Source organism: Vidua macroura, chromosome 3, assembly GCF_024509145.1.
Source record: "Vidua macroura isolate BioBank_ID:100142 chromosome 3, ASM2450914v1, whole genome shotgun sequence".
Taxonomy (NCBI): domain Eukaryota; kingdom Metazoa; phylum Chordata; class Aves; order Passeriformes; family Viduidae; genus Vidua; species Vidua macroura.
This window is the reverse complement of record NC_071573.1, coordinates 96,464,312-96,485,992: the sequence shown is the minus strand read 5'-3', so window position 1 is coordinate 96,485,992 and position 21,681 is coordinate 96,464,312. Positions and strand designations below refer to the sequence as shown.

At 38.9% G+C, this 21,681-nt stretch overlaps 1 protein-coding gene across 1 annotated transcript in view; it reads left to right on the top strand.

Annotated features, from left to right (window-relative positions):
- The first annotated feature begins 6,349 nt into the window (after positions 1 to 6,349).
- Positions 6,350 to 21,681, top strand: part of PXDN (peroxidasin) — an 85,050-nt gene continuing 69,718 nt past the window's right edge. The window contains exon 1 of the mRNA XM_053973960.1: positions 6,350 to 6,570. Within this exon, the coding sequence (XP_053829935.1) occupies positions 6,350 to 6,570 (221 nt within the window). The remainder of the gene's footprint in view (positions 6,571 to 21,681) is intronic.

Sequence of the window (21,681 nt, the reverse complement as noted above, 5' to 3'; positions counted from 1 at the left end):
AAGACTTTTTTTAAACTATTGCTGCAGTCAAACTATGGTAAATTGATTTTTCTCCAGACAAACTGTTGCATTTCACTGGAAACTAAGGTCATGATGAATAGAGCAGACCATTCCTGACCCAGACTGTGTCATGTTGGTGAAGTTGCTCATGAGTCACCCTTTAAGCTTGTGAGGCATCTTGCCCAAGCTGGTCACCCAGGCTCAGCTGTTGTTAACAGTGAGGTGTCATTGCCAAAGGGCAAGTCAGGTGATGAAAAAAAACAGATGATGCCTGGAGGGGATGTCTGAAGATCTCTTGGCCCACCTTCTGCTGAGGTAAGGGCTATTGCCAGCAATCTCTCATAGGAGTCATGGCTTTGTCTAATCAAATCTTGAGAACCTCTCAGAAAGAGGATTCCCAGCATTTCTATGTAAAGTGTGCCAGTGCCACACTGCCATCCTAGTAAAAAATATTTTTACACAATATCTAACCTAAATTTCTCAAACCACAATTTACAACCATTACACTTATATCAGTGCTATTATATCATCTGCCACTGCAAAAAGATGGCTTTGTTTTATCAATGTTTGTACTTTTTCTTCCAAGTGTCACAAGTCCAAGTGCCACAAGTGTCCAAGTGTCACTTTCTCTTCCAAGGTCGCTGTTGGGTCACAACCTTAACCAAACTTCACCAGCTGAAATAAGCCCAGATCCCTCAGTCTGTGCTCACAAGTCATGTACTCAAGGCCGTTGGGTATCTTGGTGTTCCTTCTAGCTTTTTGTCACCCCCTTTGATCCGGTAAGGCAGAACAGGATGTGTCCTTCCAGGCGGGACCTCATGTGCACCAGCTGTGGTGGAAAGCATCTTCTCTCAATCTGCTGCCTCTGTTTCTCCTGATTATGCTAATTCATTTAAAATTAAGAACAGAAAACATCTACACTGCTCTGGAGACTTAAACAGCATTTGTTCACCACTGCATCCAGGATCCTTCCTAGGATTTCGTATGCCCATGGCTGGGGCTTATCCCTCCTGTCAAACCCCTCTGGGCTGGGGTTGGGATCAGGTGCATAGCGGGAACCAGTGTCTGGCACAGCCATGGGATGTGTGAGCAGGGCTGTGGGGATGGGGATGGGCTGAAGCCAGGCTGGAAATGGCAGTTTGTTTAAAAGCAGGTCTGCTTGCCCTCACGGGGGCTCTGGCCTTCCCCACAGCAGCTCCCTCCGCCCAGGGACCAGCTCTGCTCTTCCCAGATTGTCCCAGCACCCCAAGAGCCAGGTCCCTGGGCTCAAGGTGCCCAGGGTCAGCCCAGTACCCAGCTGGGAAGTGGGCACAATCCCACAGCATTCATCTGCCTTCAGAGAGGGCATTTGGTTTTATTTATGATTGTAAACATGTGGCTGGTGGCTCTGATCCTCTGAGGCCCCCAGGCACAGCTGCAGAACAAATCATAGCCTAGAATCTCTTCTGGGTGAGGTATTTCCTCAGTGTAGTCAAGGGATTAAACTAATAACACCCAATTTCCCGCTATGCTGATATTAAAGAAAATTACTCTGTGGGAAACCAGCAGCTCATTGGTTCAAGTACATTTTCCTTTGGGAAAGTCTCTTCAGAGGAGTTTTCTTATTTTCCTTTATCATCACAGGCAAACTCTTCCACTGTATGTTGGCTGGCCATGTTTCTTTGCATTTTAAGTGGCTTGCCAAAGCAAAAAAAAGCCAAAGCAGGGCTTTTTTATTATGTTTTTCTTTTATTCAGTATTTTTTTAAGCATATAATTTAAAAAGCCAGAAGGATAAAAACAGGTTATCCTCCTGTGCTATCTACTTTTCAAGCCTGGCTTCACTAGCCAGTGCAGGTTGATAAGTGTTTTATCGCTGTCTTACTTGTGAGGATTGTGTGGAATCAAACCAAAGGAATTAGGTCTAATCGATCCTTATTGCACAGTTGGTAAAAAAACAAGCTTATGGTTTATTTTCCTAAATATCAGTTAAGGGGTAGTCAAGGCACATTTCCTGCATGTAATAAACTGTCCCTTTGAAAGGGAGGATACATTAAAATGCATTGGCTGAAAGAACAGAAATATGTGGCAAATGTAAGTTATACCATTTGATTTAAGATAAAAAGTAAGCATCTTTCCTTGAACACATTCACTAGCACCAGGTAGTCTGGTTGAAGTGAAGATACAAAAAAATAACTTGGAAGACAAACTTTTCTTTTTTTTTTTTTTTTTTTTTTTTTTTTTTTTTTTTTGTCACGGGAATTTGGGAATTTATTATTATAAAGAAACTAGCAACACTTGTTCAGGTGTCTGCAAGTCACCAGGCAAATAAAGTTACCCATCACACTCTTGGCACACTCTTGTTTGAACTTGGATGGAGCATCTTATAATGGAGCCAGTGAAGGAATAATTTCCTCCAGAAATTCATATTATATTCAGGAAAGGAGAATGGCAGCTTTTAAAGGTATCAACATTATTATCCCAACTGAGAGGAAGAAGGATTTGTGAGTATGTGGAGACAATGTCCTCAATGTTCTTTGCTGTGCCAGCAGATACCATAAACCCTCAAATGCCCGTGGTCAGAGAAGTTACATTGCCTCTGACAGATCTGGCTGTGAAGATGCACGAGGTGTTTCAAGAATGATGTATCTGAGTGTAGCCTAAGCTTCCCTGGATAGATGAGAAATGCTTATGAACAAGCATTTATGAATTTTAATAATTGCATTTAGATCAATTGCTGACATGCCATCCAGCTACTCCATGACATCCACTTTGCATATAGAATAGAAATAAAAGGTAAGATTATGTGCTTTTAAAACCAGTTTGAGTTTTGTTTCTGCCTTTAAAAAAATCAGTGATCAGATGTTTAATCTTTAGATCCCTGTGCTGGTAAATTATCATGAAAACACTTTAAGTTTCTATGGTGCTTTGTTCAAGATTTTGTCAATCTGGTCCTCTTAACTCTTACTGTTATTATTGACCAAAAGGTTCAAATTAACGGTCTAGGTCATGATTCAGTGCCTGCTAAAGACAATGCGAAGCATTTGCACTGTCAGGTATGTGAAGTTATGTTGAAATGTCTAGAATGCCTGATTTTATATCCAAAGACAGAATGTTAACGTGGAGATGTAAACAAAACTGAAGAGGATTTCTTATACCTGAATTTTTAGAATAACTGAAAATAAAAGTATTAACTATTTGATCTTTTAGAAAGGTTTTTTTTAGTACCTCACCAAAGCAAAATCTATGAAACTAAATAACTGGTATGGAATAAAACCAGCAAGTGGCAGTATTTGACAAAATTTGTGAGATAGATAGGAAACTTTTAAAAGCAAATGGAGATTAACACTATATCTAACCATAAGATAATCACTTCTGCTACCATTCAGAAAGAAACATATCTCATTTCCAGCATTTATTCTTTTTTTTTTTTTTTTTTTTAGGTCAACTTTTCAACTAGAGAAATTGGAAACAGAAGACAAATTTCCCATGGATATTTATATGCAGGGTCAACAAAAATGACCCTGCACATTTTATAAAAATTCTTCTATAAAAACCAGCTAAGAATAGAAACATATATCAAAACCATTTGGAAGTTTTATTTATCAAAAACCTTCCCTGCCACCAATTTAGAATAGCATGCAATGAATATTAAAATCATACAATTATAGAATTGTTTAGGAAAAGATCACCTTTAAAATCACTGAGTCCAACTATAAACATAACACCTCATTGTTCTGGATTCCATAGGACATGAAAAAAATTCTAACTTAAATTACTTATGAGGCATCAATAATATATTAAACAAGAGCTTGGAAGCTGCATGTAACAAAGTAAATGGCAAGAATGCTGTAGCACATGTTAACATCTAAATTGCCTAAAGACCATGAGAGTATCTATGCACATTTATTTTCACTATCAGAATTACATGTGTAATAGCACAGATACTTCTGAGGCGTAGCACAATAGTCTATCAAGATCCCAAATGCTAAAAACTTTTCAGAACAATTTTAATTTCCTATAGAAAACATAATTTTAACTATGTAGTTTTTCCTGAAAAATAAATCAACATAATGCACCAAAATTACATGAAGTAAACTGTCATCATATTTTCCTAAATGCTACGAATTTCCCAATTTGGTGCTATCTCTATATTACTGTGTTTAATTATCTAACCTCAGATGTTCTGTTGCTTCCAGTACAGGTGCTGCAGGATGACAGATTTACAGCTGCCAAGATGCTCTAATGTGAGTGGCATTTCTGCAAAACAAACTTACTTGTGCCAACATTTGCACTTTGTGGGTCAAAAGTGTCAGAGGTTTTCCTGGACCAGGAAACAAATTTAATTTTCAGATTAAGACATGCTTATATCCCAACACTGATTACAAATGCAGAGGAGGTGATACACATAGCAGCTGCTTGCAGAATTGACATTGAGGTGACAAACTTTTTAACCTGTTTATTCTGTAAATTCTCTTCTACTTCAGACTATCTTCAGCTGATGTGGAAGTATATGAGTTTCTGAGCAACTTAGTATGTTGAAATAGAAGACTAAGGCCAGCCCTGCAAGAGTATTTAGAAATACACCCAATTTAGAAGTGTACCTAACCAGTAAGAGTCTTCTAGGAGTCTCTGACCACCCTAGAAACTCAGTAATCATACTGATGGCATGACAGTAAGCCTCCATTACCTCCAGACACAGATTGAGCCCACAGGCTCTCAGTTAACCACTGGGGTGGTGAAGGAAGCAGTTGTGTTGCTTTAGAGAAGGAGACATAATGACTCATGGAAAACATAGTCAAAGATAATGAATCATCTCAGTGTATTTTAATTATGGGTCCATTAGTGATTTCCAGCATCACAGCAGACTTCCAGGCTATGATTTTCTTGATGAGGTATTTGACTTGATGTTAAAAAAGAAAGAAAAAAAAATGTCCAAAAGTAATTCCCAGATTCATAGGCTAAACACAGGTTTCCATAGTGAGATTCAGAGTAACAGAATCACAGAGTGGATGAGGTTGGAAGGTACCACAATGTGTAATCTGGTCCAACCTCCCAGCTCAGGCAGGGTGGTTCTAGAGCACATGGAACAGGTTTGCATCCAGACAGTTATCTCCAGTGAGGAAGATTCTGCAACCTCTCTGAGCAATCTGTTCCATGAATTACTGTAGTTAAGTTTTAGGCACATGGAACAGGTTTGCATCCAGACAGTTATCTCCAGTGAGGAAGATTCTGCAACCTCTCTGAGCAATCTGTTCCATGAATTACTGTAGTTAAGTTTTAGGCAAGAATGGCCTCTACATTGTTTCTTGAAAAAAAAGAGATTCAGTCAATGCTGCAGAAGTGCCACGGCTTATTTCTGAGGTGGAACTGGGGGTGCTGACATCCATCATTTAGAAGAGGATGTGTTGTTGTTAGACATAATAGGTTAGTTGTGATCACTGTTATTGTCATCATAGAAATAATGTGCTAGTGCTCACCTGGGATAGGCAAAGGGTTGGTATTGATCTGCTTAGGACTGACTGACATCACATAAGAATGACAAAGTATTTAGGGCAATGTTAGAAATCTCAAAGGCAATCTAGGTTTTGTTTGTTTGTTTGTTTTGTTTTCAGGAAAGATTTAAGAAAGTGTTAAGATGACGTGAGCTGTGGCTGCAACCATTATTCTTCTACGTGACATTCTAGTGGGTCCTCTAATACCTCCTTGCCTGTGCACCCACCGACCCAAAACCACCACCAGGAAGTAATTCAGGGCAAATCCAGATTGACCTGGCTCAGCAGTCAAAGTTGCAGCACTCACAGGGGACAGTCTAAGGGGTTGTGTATGTAGGTTTTCAAAGCAGGGCAGAAATGGAAATTGGCTTGTTGGACTTGCTTCTTCCCATAAGGGTTTCCCTTTCCCTTATCTGTTTGTCCTCATCTTTTCTCTTTGCTTTCTGTTCTCCTTTCCTCTCCTTACCCTTTCCTTCCCCTTCTCCTCTTCCCTCATTTTGCCTTCCTTCACTCGTCTCCCGAGGTGCAAGCTGCCGTCCCGCTCAGGGGATGCCTTCACGCTCTCTCTTCCGAGCACGGAGGAGCAGCAGTCGGGGTGGCGGGCGGACCCCCGGCCCCCGCCCGTGCCCAGCGCGGCTCTGCCCCGCGGTGCGTGCGCAGGGCGGCGCGGAGCCCCGCGCGGGGCGGCCGCCCATCCCTCCGCCGGCCGGGGCGGGCCCACCGCCGTCCCCTCCTCCAGCCCGCGCGGGGGACGGGATCGCCCCGCCGCCGACCCGAGCGGCAGCCGGGAGCGGAGCGGGCGCGACGCGGATCTGCAGAAGCCCCTCTCCTCCTCCTCCTCCTCCTCCTCCTCCTCCTCGCCCTCCGCCCGGCAGCATGGCCCGGTGCGAAGCGGCGGCCGCCCCCGGCTTCTGCCTCCTCCTGCTGCTGCTCCGCAGTGGGGGGCTCTTCCCCCCCGCCGCCGCGCAGCCGCCGCCGCCGCCGCAGCGCGGGAGCGTGTGGTGCCCCAGCCGCTGCCTCTGCTTCCGCACCACGGTGCGCTGCATGCATCTGATGCTGGAGAGCGTCCCCGCCGTGTCCCCCCAGACCACCATCCTGTGAGTACCCGGCGGGGGCTGCCGCGGCGGCCCGGGGCAGGGAGGGGGGCGGAGGGAGGCAGGAAGGGAGGAGAAGGCGGAGGAGGGGATGGATACCTGGGGTGAGAGGCACTGGGGTGGGTGGCGGCGGAGCCTCAGCTCTTTGTCTGCGGTCGGGGGAGGGGGCCGGACCCGAGGCGGTGGCTCTGCCCGAGGGGCCCGGGCGTCCCTGCGCTGCCCTGGGGCTGCGCTCGCCGCCCCCGGTCCCGCTGCCCGCTCGGCCCCGCGGTCCGGCCGTGCCCGGCGCGCTCCTGCCCGGCTCTGGCAGCGCGGGGTCGAGTGGGTCGGAGCGGTGCCCCCGGTTCTGCGGGGCTCTTAGAGGTGGATGTTCTGGTTAGCGTACGGGTGTTGTGTCCCAGTTTAGTCGTCCCTAGAAGGTTTTCAGTACTTTCTTCTTTCTGTTTAAAAGCACATTCAGGCGGCAGGGGGATCATCAGGGACATAGGTGACGCTTTCTGCTCAATTTTTAGACATGTTGGGGATGTACGAGCAAACCGGGACCCAAATCCTGGGTTGCTGAAAACTAACCCGGCTCAGATTCCTGTAGGGATTTGCGAACAGTAGTTAATAACCAGTTTTTTAGTTCAGACAGAAATGTGTCAGTTGAAGTGCCCGGCCGTTCCTCTGGTCACTGTTTTGGGTGGGATTGCATTGGTATAAATTTCAGTATTGACAATGATTGACATTTAATTCACATTGATTTGACTGAAACAGTTACCTTTCCAGGCATATTTCCCTGCAATAAAGGCAAAGTTCCAAATGAACATCACACGCTATTTTGTTTCGTGGCTTACTAAGAGGAACAGATTTGTTCCACTGACCTGCTTATATGTTACTGGGGCTCAGAAAGCTCTTGGCACCAGCCCTGCCCTTTCCTTACACACAGGCAGCCGTGGAAGCTGAGCAGAGCTTGGCCCTGGGAATTTTCTGCGGGGCCTCCTGTCATAAATTAACTTGTGACTGTCAGATATTTTCAAAAGGGGTCTATAAAGCCTTGCTGTGTTTCAGCTTCCAAGTATTATTTAATGTGAAGAGTACAGTCATTTAGCATTAACTGAGTCCCTCTTTGGCAAGAAGTGCAGGCTTTTGGCAGAATTGGATTAGTCCTGCAGTACTTGTAAGCCTTTTAGGGAACAGTACAGGAAGTGGGTGGTTAATGTTTCTTACATTTGAAACAAAGTACATTTACAGAACACCTTTTGCCTTGAGATTACAGGAAACCGTGTAAAGCTAGTTTTGTGAATCATCTTAAATGTAAAAAGAAGAAAAAAAAAGGCCTTAGAGTGTGGAGTCAAGTCTTAATGGCTTGGTTTTGTCTTAAAGGTAGAAGGGTCTGCAACAGCAGAAAATATTAGATTAAACCTCGCCGGGGTGGAGCTCCCCTTACGGTGGGTATTTATAATCTTGCAGTGAGTCAGAGGAGAATGCGTGAACAATGCAAGCATTATACTTGTCTTACTCCACTAATATAGCAAGTTGTCTAGTATCCCAAATCTGAATTATCATTCTGGTATAATACAAGCTACCATGCTGCAGAAGTAATGCAAAAGAAGTTTAAAATATGTTTTCAGCTTGACAAAGAATGGTCGTTTTCAAAATATGCCTGCAGATGACCAGCATTCTTCAAAACCTAGTGGTGACCTTACTTGTCATCTAGTAATGGGTATTATCCTTTCTGGGGAACTATTATAAATAAAATAGGCAGTATTACATCTGTAAATACTCAGTTACTCCTTCTGCTACAGTTCTGCTGAATGGCTGTGAATGAAAAGGAGCTGGGTCAGAAGACAGTCAGGCAATATGAGTCTTTAGGACAAAGAACAATGGTACAATTTATTTAATAATCGGTAGTTTGAAGGTACCAATCATACATAAATAGCTTACCTGTTTTATATTAATTGCCTAGATTTAGCTGTAGGATGTGCTTTCAGAATAACTATTACATGTCTGAGGTACTCACTGAATTACCTACCACTCTTTTTGTTTTACTTACCCGCAATGTTGAACTGTAGTTCTACACTGCAGTGTTACACTTCACAGAGGTAGTAGCCCATCACCCACAGAGGGCTTTCTACACTCAAGAACAGTTTCTTTTTTAAGCATGAAAGTAAGCAGTTATTTCATCTCTGGTTTGACTCTCAATGTTTGTCTTTCAAGTGGTGCCTGTATATTAAATGTATTTTCTTTAGTAGTGGTGTTGATAGTTAGATAATTAAGTATAATAAATTAATTTAAATCTATCACCTTCCCCTTTAAAACAAAAATTTAGGAAATCCTGCAAAGTGTATTGCTGATGGGTTAAGTCCATTTTTACTGGCATTGATAAATTCCACATTCTCATCTGTTTTATTTCTTACCTGCCCTAAGTTTTTCCTGGTTTATAAGTATTTTGCTGAGTACTGATTCTGAAAAATTCCCCATTTTGGAAGCTGAGTTGACTTTGCTCTACTTTACATATAATTTGTTACATGGATTAAACCAGCATGGGGCCCAGACCAATGGTGCAGACAGTTGTTTTCTCCCACATATCAAAAATGTCTACTCGTAATCTCAGGTTCTCTTTTGAAAACTGTTCATAACATTACTAGTTGCTGACCTTGCCAGTGCTACTTCTGGCTGTACATTTTCTCACTCTCCCCTGCTTCTCCCACTTTCTGACACTTCCCCTTTCCTGCTGCAGGCTGGGAACCATGGTTTAGATTGTTTCTGCAGGGTGGATTCTGCCAGCTTTGAAAGAGCTCATGGAGCTTTGCATAAGCATGTGGTTTCACCCAAGATGAGATTGTTACCTGGGCTCTTTTTTTGACTAGGGCAAACATCCCAATCCTATGCCAACTTCCCTTAAAAATGGAGACCCATGTACAAAATGGTTTGAAAAACTACTTAATGCTGTAAATACAATCATGGAAATTTAATTTCATCTCTGACTAAATATAGAGTGCTTATTTTCACAGAAATTGCTGAAATATACTTATATTAAACCATTTAAACAGTTGAGGAATGTAAAATTCTGGGTATCCCCTCTTGCTGTTTCTTCTTCCCATAACTGTATCCTGTCTTACACTTTTTTAGGGAATTTCTGTGTTCTAGAGCAATTTCTTGTATGTGGTGTTGATGATTCTGATGGGAGACCTTTTAAAATTGATGCAATATGTTACTATTTGTATCTAAACACAATCCAAATCCAAACCTGTCTACAGGACTAGCTACACATACTCAGACCAATGCTGAAATTTGTTCACAGTTTTTCTTGGCAGCACCTCATTGCTCTCTTGTTTCTTGCTAGCTGTACAAACAAAATAGTATTCACTGCACTTGAGTCTAACAGACTGAAGAAGAAAAGAAACTAATGTTCTGTTAATAGCAGAAAAGGTAAAAATTGACAAAAATAGTTGTCACGAAAGAAAGTGGACTTGATTTGCACTGAGAATGACATGCAAATTATTGAGAAGATTTAATTTTAAAAGAAGTCATTCTGTATTTGCTGTGTGATTATTACTTTGGGTCACCTGCATGTCTGCTATGAATAAAATGCCTTTTCAACATGCGAGTATAATTTTAAGTGATCAAACCTTAATAGGACTTCTTAAGTTGCAGCCATTCCAGCTGAATAGCTTTGGAAGGTAGGCTGTGAAATGAAATTGAAGGCAACAGTCTGTGTTGCTTGTTACTGCTTTTGTTACATGATTCTAACATATTCTCAACATTGGATAGTTTAGGTTGTGTACTTTTTTATTTACTCATTTATCAATGTATTTTAATTTCTGGTTTGTTCTGTAGATGTCAAAGGGAAAGGGGGAAGTGTTAGTCATTTAATTCTATGGTGACTTTCTAGACAGCTAAGTAAGAAGTACTTACATTTTTTCATCCCTCCATAAGAACTTTTGGTGGAAACTAAAGTACATTCATAATGCTGGTGAAAACCATTATTGAGGCTTCCCAAGAATATCTGTCTTAATACAAAGAAAAACACCACAACACTAAATTACACAAATCACATCTATTTGGAGAATATGTGAATCACTAAAGAGGTAGGGGTAATGGAAATGTTAATGACATTTTGCATTTCATTGTTGATTGTTGCTAACATTATACCTCTTAGCAGAGGTGTTTAGGAAAATGAAATGGGTGATGTATATGGAGACTGTCAGTCAGTGCAGGAGTCTCTGGGCTATTGTAGCAGAAATCTTACTGCATGCTGTTTGCAGATCTGCTATTTGACATGATGCATTTTCAGCCCGCAAACAACCATCCCATTTTCATCTGAAAATACAATGTCCTTGTGTTCTATTAGATCTTTGAAACACTTTTAGAAAAATTCCAGTAGATTAAGACAAAATAAAATAAACACACCTCATCACTGTGAAGGGTGAAGGATTGCAATCTCAAATGTGGACTGTAAGTATACTTGATCACTTTATGGGTAAACATCAACTTGCATGTAGGAGTTAGTCACGAGATAACACACCAGAAGATTTTATTCAAGATGCAGGGATTTGTACATCCTTAATGTGAAAAAAAGAAGTACAGATACTGAAGATTTATTTGAAAGGTTTGAAAATAACTTAATACCGACACAGCTATTGGCACTCCTGGCTGGGCAGCTAAGTGCAGTGGGTGCCAGTGATGATTTGCTTGAATGACACAGAACAGGGAGGGTAAAGCACAAGATTATTTCAATAAAAATTATCTTACATCTTCCTTCATAGAAATATTATGAACAAATAAAGAATTCAATTTGAGATTAAGACACCTACATTTAGGTCTCTATACACAGGAGTTTACATCTGTATTTGGTTTGTGAATTTCCCTTCTAATAAGTAGCAACTCAGCCAGTACAGTTCATAGTGCCTGGAGCAGAACTCACCTCACTCAAAAGGGGAAACCTTTATTGGAAATAATAATTTCTAACCTCAGACTAGGTCCCTATTGGGCCTGCGTCATAGCTGCTTGCTCTCAGCCTAGGACATCTAAATCAACAATGGGCACCACTGGTCGGACAACTGAATTAATTAGCTACTGTTTGGGCAGTTTATTAATTTATTTGTGCCTTCTCCAGTCCAAGTGTGGTGACTAGTCTTCTGTTGACAATAAAAAGAGATGAAATGTCTGTATGTAGATTTTGGTATTTATTTGTCTAAACCAAAGTTTAAAGTATTTTTCAGATGAGAATGTTTTCATAGAATTTTCAACAGAAAGAAACTACTTGCAAAAAGTAGGCAAAGGAGTCATAAGTGATTTTAAAAAATTAGCTTTCAAAGTGCTTAAACTGTTGCTAAAAATTGTTGTTTTCTCTCTATTAAGCCCCATCCTGAGTCCCAACAAATCAAGTGGATACTGCAAAAGATACCAATCCTCCCCAGCAAAGCAGCTGTGGAGGGTGTGTAGGATGTAAAGCCTGCTGATGCCATTCCCAGGCAGTCTGGTTGTACCGCTGATGGAATGAGCCAGGACCAAGGCATGAGTGTGTTAAGGAGACATTTGCAGAGCTTGCAGAATGTGTTTGGTCATTAGCAGGGGCCAGAAGGGCACAGCACTGATAGTGTTTGACATTTACTGGGAGATGAGAGGCAAAGCTGCTGAGGGCTGCAACTGAAGGCCTCGAGTCTTCGCTTCAAGTCATGGGATTCACTGGTGGGAAGATATTTTTGTCATCTCAGCAGTATGTTAGCCCTCATCAAATTCTTTGCTGAAGAACAGGAAAACATAAGGAACAAAATCATATCCATCATTTATTGCAAGTAGTTTACTTTTCCCCTTAACACACTGTCATCAGGGGAATACATTGTCATATATTACAGTGAATAAATATGATTTCTTGTTTTCATCTTGTTTACTAAAATGTATTTTTGAGCAGTAAATACTTAACATCTGAATTTTAAAATGATAAATATGTATTTATTTACAGAAAGATACCTTTAATAAGTAGACCCAAAGACCCGTTTGACCTCATATCTGTTTTTTGAGGGTGATGGAAAGCACAGCTTATGAACAAGTAGACAGTATAGAGCAGCATATAGTTGTTTATACCTATAATAATTTGCAGATGTTGATTTCTGGGGCTAAGATACTTCCGTATTTTATGTAAATCTTGATGGATCTCTGCTCCACAAATTGTTTAACCTCTTTTTTTTCAACTAATTTGGCTGTTAAGTTACATTATAACTTTCAGTGATAAGGAGTACTACACAAACTACATGGTGGAAATTGCTGTCTTCTGTTTGAAGCCTGAAAGTTGTTAGCTTCACTTAGTGTTCCCCATTTCTTCTATTGGAAGAGACAGTGAGTCCTCGATCCCTCTCTATCATTCCAATGCCAGCCATGATTTTGTGATCTTTGATCCTAAGCTTCTCCATTCCTTTCTTTTTAAAGTTGGAGCCTTCTCAGTGAAAGGCTGGTATTAATCTCTCATCATCTGGACTGTTGCTTCCCCACTCTGCTGTGTTTGGAGGTGAGGGAATTGTAACTTTGCCCAGTATTTGTATGGACAAATCTGGTATGAGGTTGCATGGACTAATCAAGGGTAGCTTAAGAATCTTGTCTGTAAGTAGTAATGGTCACTTCTAGGCCTGCCATTTTATTTGTAAAGTTTGGTTTTCTCCATATACATTATTTTATATAAATACATGCATTAGGTCTGCATTTTAATAGCCATTCATGGACTGTTGACAGGTCTTTTTGCTGTTCTTCCTGTTAAAATAGAGGAATATCATAAGCAAAACTTTGTTCATTCTGTGGTCATCACTCTTCCATTTAGGAATAAACTGAACAATGCACAACTCAGCACAGCTCTCTGTGAAACTCTACTGGTGACCTTTCCCAACTACAAAAATTCTCCATTTACTGCAAACATCTTTTCGTATGCTCGTCTGGACTGTGGAGTATTTGCTTTATAGCTGTTTCAAAAGATTGTCTTCTAATTCCCAAAGCTTTGGGAGTTTGGACTGTTGTCAGCACAAGGTTTTTTGTTTGTTCTACTGAAATGTTTTAGCAAGCTATAAGGATTATACAGATCAGTGAATTGCTTGGTGTTGTTGTCTACATCCCCAATTCAAAATCTGTTTTAAACATTTTTCTGTCTTTCTGATTCTGTTTAACAGAGAGCTTCAGTGTCTCTGCTGTTACTCAATTTTCCCAAACAACATAATTAAAAAATGATGAGTTAAATGAATTTTCAGCGTTACTTTGGGGAATTTAGGGGCATGAGGGACTGTGAATAAGAAATTTTTGTATTGCAGAGACAAACATGGGATTACGTATTGGAAAGCGTAGGAAATGGATGCTTGGGCATGAGTAAATATATTCTTTCTTTCTTAATTCCCAAAGGTGGCTAGTGGAAAAATAACAGGGAGATGACTACCCTTACATCATCAGGAGGGTCTGGATCTGAAATACAGGGAGAGGAGTGTCTCACCTAAAACAGTGGTAAACACATGTCTAAGAGAAAAGCATGATTAATAAATATTCTAACCTTCTCCATTTTCTGAGTAGCCCCTACTGATTTTTCTCCCAGATGAGGTCAGTGCTCATTAAGAGATGACAAGGGGGTGTCACTAGCCTGCAGAAAACTTTGTTATTTAGGTGTTAAAAAATGTTAGGCTTGTTGCATGTGCTTATGGATTGCCTTGTAAGTAAGTGATGTTTAAATTGAAAGGTTGCAAGTCTAGCAGAAAAAAAAATCAGGAAATACAGCCAGTAAAGAACAGAGCTTGGCATGAAGATAGAAGGAAACTGCAGAAAGAAACCAACATAATATAATAGGAGAAATCGATATTGCTATTATGACATGAAAAAATAACAGACAGCTATTCAGGAAATAACAAAAGAAGAAGAGAAGTAGTGTATTATATTTAAAATTGCATACTATTATCTTTTTTTAAATTACAAAATAGTTTTTATAGGAATATTTTACTGTGTGTAATGGGTAAAATGAAAATGCTAGATTAATGTTTTGAGGCTCCAATTCTATTTTGAACAACTGAAAAAACAGCTAAATTCTAATCTATCTTGATTCATGTTTTAATATGGTATTTTTCAATTATTTATTTTTGGATTCAAATTTCTGAGACTTTCAAAGCTTATTGTAGTTTGTTTACAGTATTTTGTGATCAAATATTTTGTACACTCTTGATCTAATCTTGCAGAACTCACGCTTAGCTTTGTATACATGAGTAATCCCCAGGCTTCTGATTTTTCCCGGACAGGGACATTTGCTGAGTCTCTTTCCAGCAAGCCAAAGTGTTTACATCCTTATAGGATAAGACTTCACTTACAGAAAAGATCCATTTATAAAGGTAACATTTAAAATCTGTATCACACAATCTAAACATTTATAGTTGCTTGTCTTTCTGGTGAAGTTTATGTATTGGTTTTTTAAATACTTACATGTATGTGTGTTTCTGTATATTTATAAATACACATGCTGTACATAATGTGTGTGTATACAGATAGATATAGGGAAACAACTGAGCTAAATTGTCTACCATTTTTTCCATTTGGATTCATTAAAAAAACCTGAAAACCCAAACCGAAACAAAAATAACTTTAAAGGCTTTCTTATTGCAAATGTGGGCAGGGTTTCAAGACAATTCATAGAGATGGTGCAATGAGAGCTGACTGAGCTGGAACAGAATGACTCAAATGTTTCCTTTTCCTTCCTTTGCTTATCAGGCTGCCAAATTTGATTTCTTTTTCTTATGGCATTATTACTGCTGCTAATGAGAGTCAAGTGATTCTTTTAAACAGAAAATTGAATGTTTATTACAAATAAAAAAGAGTCTCAAAATCTTGAGAAAGACGCGCAGAGGAGAGATTAATGTGGTCTCTCATCTTCACGTCTTTTTGTTTAAGCTGTGTTTTCAAAGATAAGCAAAGATTAGGACATTGAAGAGTTTGTGCAGTGGCTGGCAGGGTTTCTGGAAACTATGTGAAAGTTTGTAGAATAAAAAGTGTGAAATTTTGTGCAATGTAGTGTTCTCTTTTAGGTTTTTTTCTGAGTTGTTTTTTAAGTTTCACTAAGGAAAACGATGAGTGAATATTTTTAACTCCAAATTAGTTTTACTGCCTGTGACATTGCTCTCTTTTTTTTGTGATCTGTTGTTGTAACTTTCAGATTTTTTTATTCTCTTTCCAATTGCCACTCCCTGTATCTTTCGGAAACATTTTCTTTCAGCATTCTTTCCCCTTAAATCACTTATTACAACAGACTGCTCATTGCCTGGCTGGTCTGAAAAAGGAAAAATACTACTTGGTACACAGTGTTACCTTAACTAATGACTGTTTTTGGTAAGCAGGATGATGACTGCTAAATGTCAAGTTCTTTGTACTGTGTTAGCCAGATTGGACTTAGCAGAATTTTATTAGCCATTTTGCTGCTGGTTTCCTTTGTTGCAGAAAAAATAAAGAATAAATGAGTCCTTGCATGCTTGACTTATCTCTAGGCAGTGTGAGCATTGTGACTGGGACAGCATGAAATTCAGTGCAGACTTCTCAAAACAGTTAAATTCAGAGGCTTATAGCCTCTGTCCAAGGTCCATCATACTCTACAGAAGCAAATATTTCACTTTTACAAGATCTTGGTTGTCCACTTTGATATAAAATTTCATTATTTGGTGTCTCGTGGTGGCTTCTATTTAATGATAGATTATAATGATAACCAGATAAAATCAGTCACCAATTTTCAAATCTTTAAATTAATGTAATGTTTTAATGGTGAGAAGAGAGAACTTTTCTTCCCAATTTTTCCACAATATTTTGAAAAATATGACGGGCAGCGTGTGTTCTGGTACACAGATAACTCTAGTGGGCCATTCAGCACTCAAATACAAATAAATGTCACATTACATTATCTGCTAAGATAAAGTAAAAAGCTAGAGCAGCAGTATGATGGTGTGACATATGTATATTAAAAAGTACATGGCAGGAAACCTTTTAAGGGATGTTTTGTCACTCTTTGGGACAATAGCTAATTTGGGTTCAAGAAAAGTTTTGGTTTGGTAGCATTGTGATAAACTCTCCAAGAAATTGGAGCGATAATAGTATTTATTTCTTACAGGCATAAATTGAATGAGCAAATGCAGATATTTGACTTCGGTAAGGTTTTCAGTCTCCAGTAAAAAGGGCCTAGGTAATTGAATTAAAGTGCCAGTAGAAGGAGAGACTTATATCAGGCACAGAGAACTGCAGAGCTATGACAGAGCTGTAAGAGCAGTGAGAGCAATTTGATTTTGTGAGTTAGTGGCTTGCTCTGGCCAGATTCAAGACATTAACTTCCTGATTTAATTTTATTGCCCTGGGAAAAGCTTAAGAACATGCAAAAGCACCTATGTAGGGGGTAAAATAAATTAAAATGTTTCCTAGTAAGACTTTTATGTATATCTAAAGCATGTTAACTTATAGATTGGAGACTTAGTTGTTAGGTGTGTAAATAATGGCTACCAGACAATTATTAAAGGTCTGTAAATACCTTTCTTAGTATGGTCACATTTATGATTCATTTAAACCAATTTTTAAAACTCAGGACATCATATTTTTTTCCTGAGTTGTCTATCAATAATCTAAATCACTTGAAATTTCTCAAATGTTGAAACATGTTGAAACATTTTTCTTGATTCAGTAAACGACAGTTTTGAAAATTTAGCCAGAAAATCCTCTAATCCTCTATTGTGATATGAGTATTTTCTTGGATGTTTTATACTATATCCTCTTTGTGTACTTTCTGAAGTAGATGTTTTCTTTTTGATATCCTCTATTTTACTTAAAAGTTTTGGATATATCTTGCATGGGAATAATTGAATATAAGATTTGGAAAGAGAAAAAATATGTAAAAAGAGTCTGAGACCCAGTATTCATTAGAGATTTCCAATGGAACAGTAATTAATTGGCTGAAAGCAAGGTTTATTAAAAAAAAAACCCAAAAAAACAAACCAGCCTTCAGTGTCAATCTTTATATTGGTCATATCTGTACAAAAGATATATATATATCAATAGGTGTAAGATAGACTTGTCTTTTGAACAAATTTGTGGGATTGCCAAACACCTCAGATCGTACAGGGGAAATTTTCTGGTTTTGATGAAGTTACAATGTGAAGAACACTTAAACCAGATGACAGGTAGGCAAGTGACTTGTGTACAGCCCCCACAATCAGGTATATTATGTAGGCCAGTTTTATAACTCCATGGCACGTGTTTATAATCCCTTATTCATCAGCAAAAGAAATAAGAACTAGTTGTGGTTTTCCACTCACCATTTAACAATATCAAGTTGAATTAAAATTAGTTTTATCTTTTCAACATTGATAAAATTTGGAATTCCCACTGTACATAGAACACAGCAATATCTGTGCAACCCAGATTCCTTAGATGAGAGCTTTTCTTTACCTATCATTTACTTTTTTTTTTCCACTGAATATCCACAAGGAATTATTTCGTAATAGTGCTAGAATAGAGCAAGTGCCTGTCTTGCATGTCAGACATTGTTTGTAACAGAATTTGTATCCTGGTTGGTTGGTAGGTTAATTAAATAACTTTTATATACTTACTGGCTTTTGCAGGCTGACTTCACTTTAAAAATATCTGTATTTCTCTGAAAGAATATTTCATTTTTCAGGAATCAATCTTCTAGACAGTGTAAACAAAAAATTTCTTTTAAAAAGGGGTCATGATTTGAGTGGAATTAATTTATTTTATTTTTTAACTTTAAAATTTGGAGATAGTTTGACATGATGCTAGACCTGTAAAATAAATCGGTTTAACATCCAGATCCACATGTAAGGAATTTCTGATAGCATCAGGATTTGTAAATCTTGTTGAATGCCTTTGGGGATTTAAAATTTGGGGTTTGTTTTGTTTTGTTTTTTTCTTGATTGGTGTCTCTTTCATTTTGTAAATCTCTTAGTTTTAACTGCATAGTGATGAAGCTTCAGTGGCCAGGAAATAAAACGTTCATTCAGTTCAGGCTTTAGCTGTATGGTTTGGACATGGGAAGGACTTGTCCCTCCAGAGACCGGAGCTCTGTATAATCTCTCAGGAGAGATTCCAGCTACAGGACTGCTGTAGTAGCACAACATCTGATGCCTGAGGAAACTTTACCAGTAGAAAGTTTTTCACTTATGTGCTGAGTGCTGGGTTTGTGGCTTGCAGTCTTCAGCCTCTTCAGTTCTTGAAGTGTCTTAAGTATTTGTGGAAATCCCAGCCATAAATTGGTGTTTGTATGCCTTTGGATCAGAGGGTGTATTTGCACTTCTGACCAATCGTTTAACTGTGGGACCAGAGGATTCTTTTGCAGTTGAACTTAAAATTTGGTGATTAATGTTTCTGGGAAAGAATTTTTTTCACAGGCTTTTAAGCCAAATATATGACATAGCAGTGGTCTTAGTCAAGTGGAATACTACTAATTTATACATTTTCAAGTCATGTAGATGTGTTTTTCAGTAGTAGAAACATTGCAAGAATCTTTTATTCAAAGCTGGAAATTAATTGGTAGATATATGTGCTTGAATTGAAAGTATTGAAACTAAAATTTTGGTAGATATATGTGCTCAGATTGAAAATATTGAAACTAAGATTTTAAAAAAGTTGGCTGCAGATAGTAGACTTTTTTTTTTTTATTATTTAGATTGCATATTAAAAGAAAATAGTAAGTCAAATGTATTTAAGTAGCCAGTCTATTTAGTATATAAATGCTAGTATATACCTACTTGCTTTCTTATAAAAACTTTCTTTTTTAATTTACAAAACAGAGATTGTACCCCTTTGCAGTAAAAAAAAAATTAAAAAAAAACCAAAGCAAAACAAAAATAACTCAGAAACACCCTGTGAAGGGACCTTGGCTTTCTTTTGGCCAGCAGTAGTTGTTCACTCCTGTGAGTGGTTTTCATCAGTTCTCAGAGTTAGCTGAAAAATAAGCAAGGGAAGAACATTTGGTTTCAGTCTGAATCATTTCCCTGGTTTGGTGGCCTGGTGGTGATGTTTGAGAGAGGGGAGGAGCTGCCTCCTGAGCAAACCTGCTGACCTGCCCCTGGGGCCTCATCAAACAGGACCTGCCCTTAGAGAAAACCATAAAATAAGCTGAATCTGTGATGCAGCTTGAAGGGGTAGGTTTGAGCAAACAGAGAACTGTAATGCCTCTTCTTGAGAAAAAGCCCCCTTGCACTTTCCTTCCTTGCCAGGCTTGCCAGGGATGCAAGTGCCACCAGCCCCTGCTCTGTGCTTCCCTGGGCTACTGCACCCACCTGCCAGGGCAAACGTTCTACCTCAGAAATGTCTGCAAGTTTAACTTCCACAAATTAATTTTTAATTAATGTCCCCTCTATGGAGTTGTTATGCTAGATATTTATTATGTGAATATTTTAAACCATCTGATATTCCTTAAAGGCAGGTTTGTACTTAATTGAATATTTTAGAGATAATTCTGGTGTTTTCATGCTACTTTGGCAAGAGTAATCAAATGTTTAAACTTTTTTTACATACACACTAGGTCAAAAGTGTTGTTCTTTGTGTTTGAGCTGAGGAAAGACCCCTTGAGAATCCGTTTGCTATTATGTGTTACTGGGCAGCATGGCTGCTCTCCATGTGGCCCAAATGGTGTTTATATGGCCTGGGTATAGCTAGTTTGTATGGGGCAATAAAAGCAAGAATGTAAGTTGAAACGTGTTCAAAATAGAAAAATCAGATTGAATTATAACTTTAAAAATGGCATTACAGTGTGAAGACTGAAGAAGGATAAACTTGTCTTGGATTTTATTCAGAAATTACCTTTTTTGTATTATGAACAACATGGAAGTGTATAAAACCATTATTCTGTCTGCAGATGTTTTCATACTTTTTTCTGGTATCTTCAGTATTTTGTCAATAGAATGGAATAATTACAGAGAGATTCATAGAAGAGTGCTTTCTAATTGATTGCTGGCTTAATGCTGCCAATATTAGAACTGCTAGGAAGAGGGTGCATGACAATGCAAAATAGGTGTGATCTCCTGAGGCCATTAGAATTTAAAAACTGACAAGACTAGTAAGATTTACTTGGAAATTTCAGATACATCCATAATTTTCAGCTATCCAGTTTTCCAAGCTGTTTTTTAAGATGGCAAATCAATTTAATTTATGGAGAGAAAGAAGAAAAGAAATGTGCAGGGGAAGAAGTTGTAGGCTAGTATTACTTAGATCTGCTTTTGCAGTGTGAGGTAAGAGATGATGTGTATTGATTGAGTCACACTATGGAATATAATAAAAATGTATAAATAATAATGTTATTAATCTTTTATTATTCTCTTGATGCATTCTCTAAGGTAACTTGTGCATTTTGTAGTGTCACTCGTTCCCTAATGAGTAGTAGCTCGAAACTGCTTTTTGTTTAAAAATTTGATATCTGTATGAGGATGGACATGATGTAAGAAGAAAAGTGAAACAATAATCTGTTCCCAGACGTTCCCTTCTCTGCATGTCATTAGGCTGGGTCTTCTAGTAGCCACTTGCATTACTCTTCATAGGGAGAAAACAACTTCTCCCAAGAGACAGGAACGCCCAGTGCCTGTCTGCACTCCTGAGGACTGGGGAAATAAATATCAGAGGAGTCCTAAGACCCCTGTTCCTCTGAGTTTTCTTTGCCAGGAGCAGGAGGAGGTGGAGGTAGAGTCAGAAAGCAGCTAACTTATCTGCTCTTGCAGCCTGTTGTTAACCTCAGGAAGCAGAAAATTCCATTCCAAGAGTTGCAGCTCTTTCATTGAGGTGACCTAGGATTTTCCATGAAGTGGAAGAAGAGCTGTTGCTTTGTCTGAAACCAGGAATCCAGTCTGCAGCCAGGTGATAGAATACCTGAATTTTTGTTGTTACTCTTTGTGCAAGCCAACAGTGTTTCCATTTTGATAGTAAAATGTCCCTTAGCATTCTACAAGAACAGCTATCCATATAAATTCTAACACCTATTGGAATCTAATATGCCTATCACTATTGGAAATAAGTGGGAAGTACAAAACAGTTGGAAATATATTCCAACAAAATCTGCCTAGTGTAGGGGGAAGAGTGACACATAGATTTACAATGAATAAAAAGCTTTTGAGTCAAATTTAGATG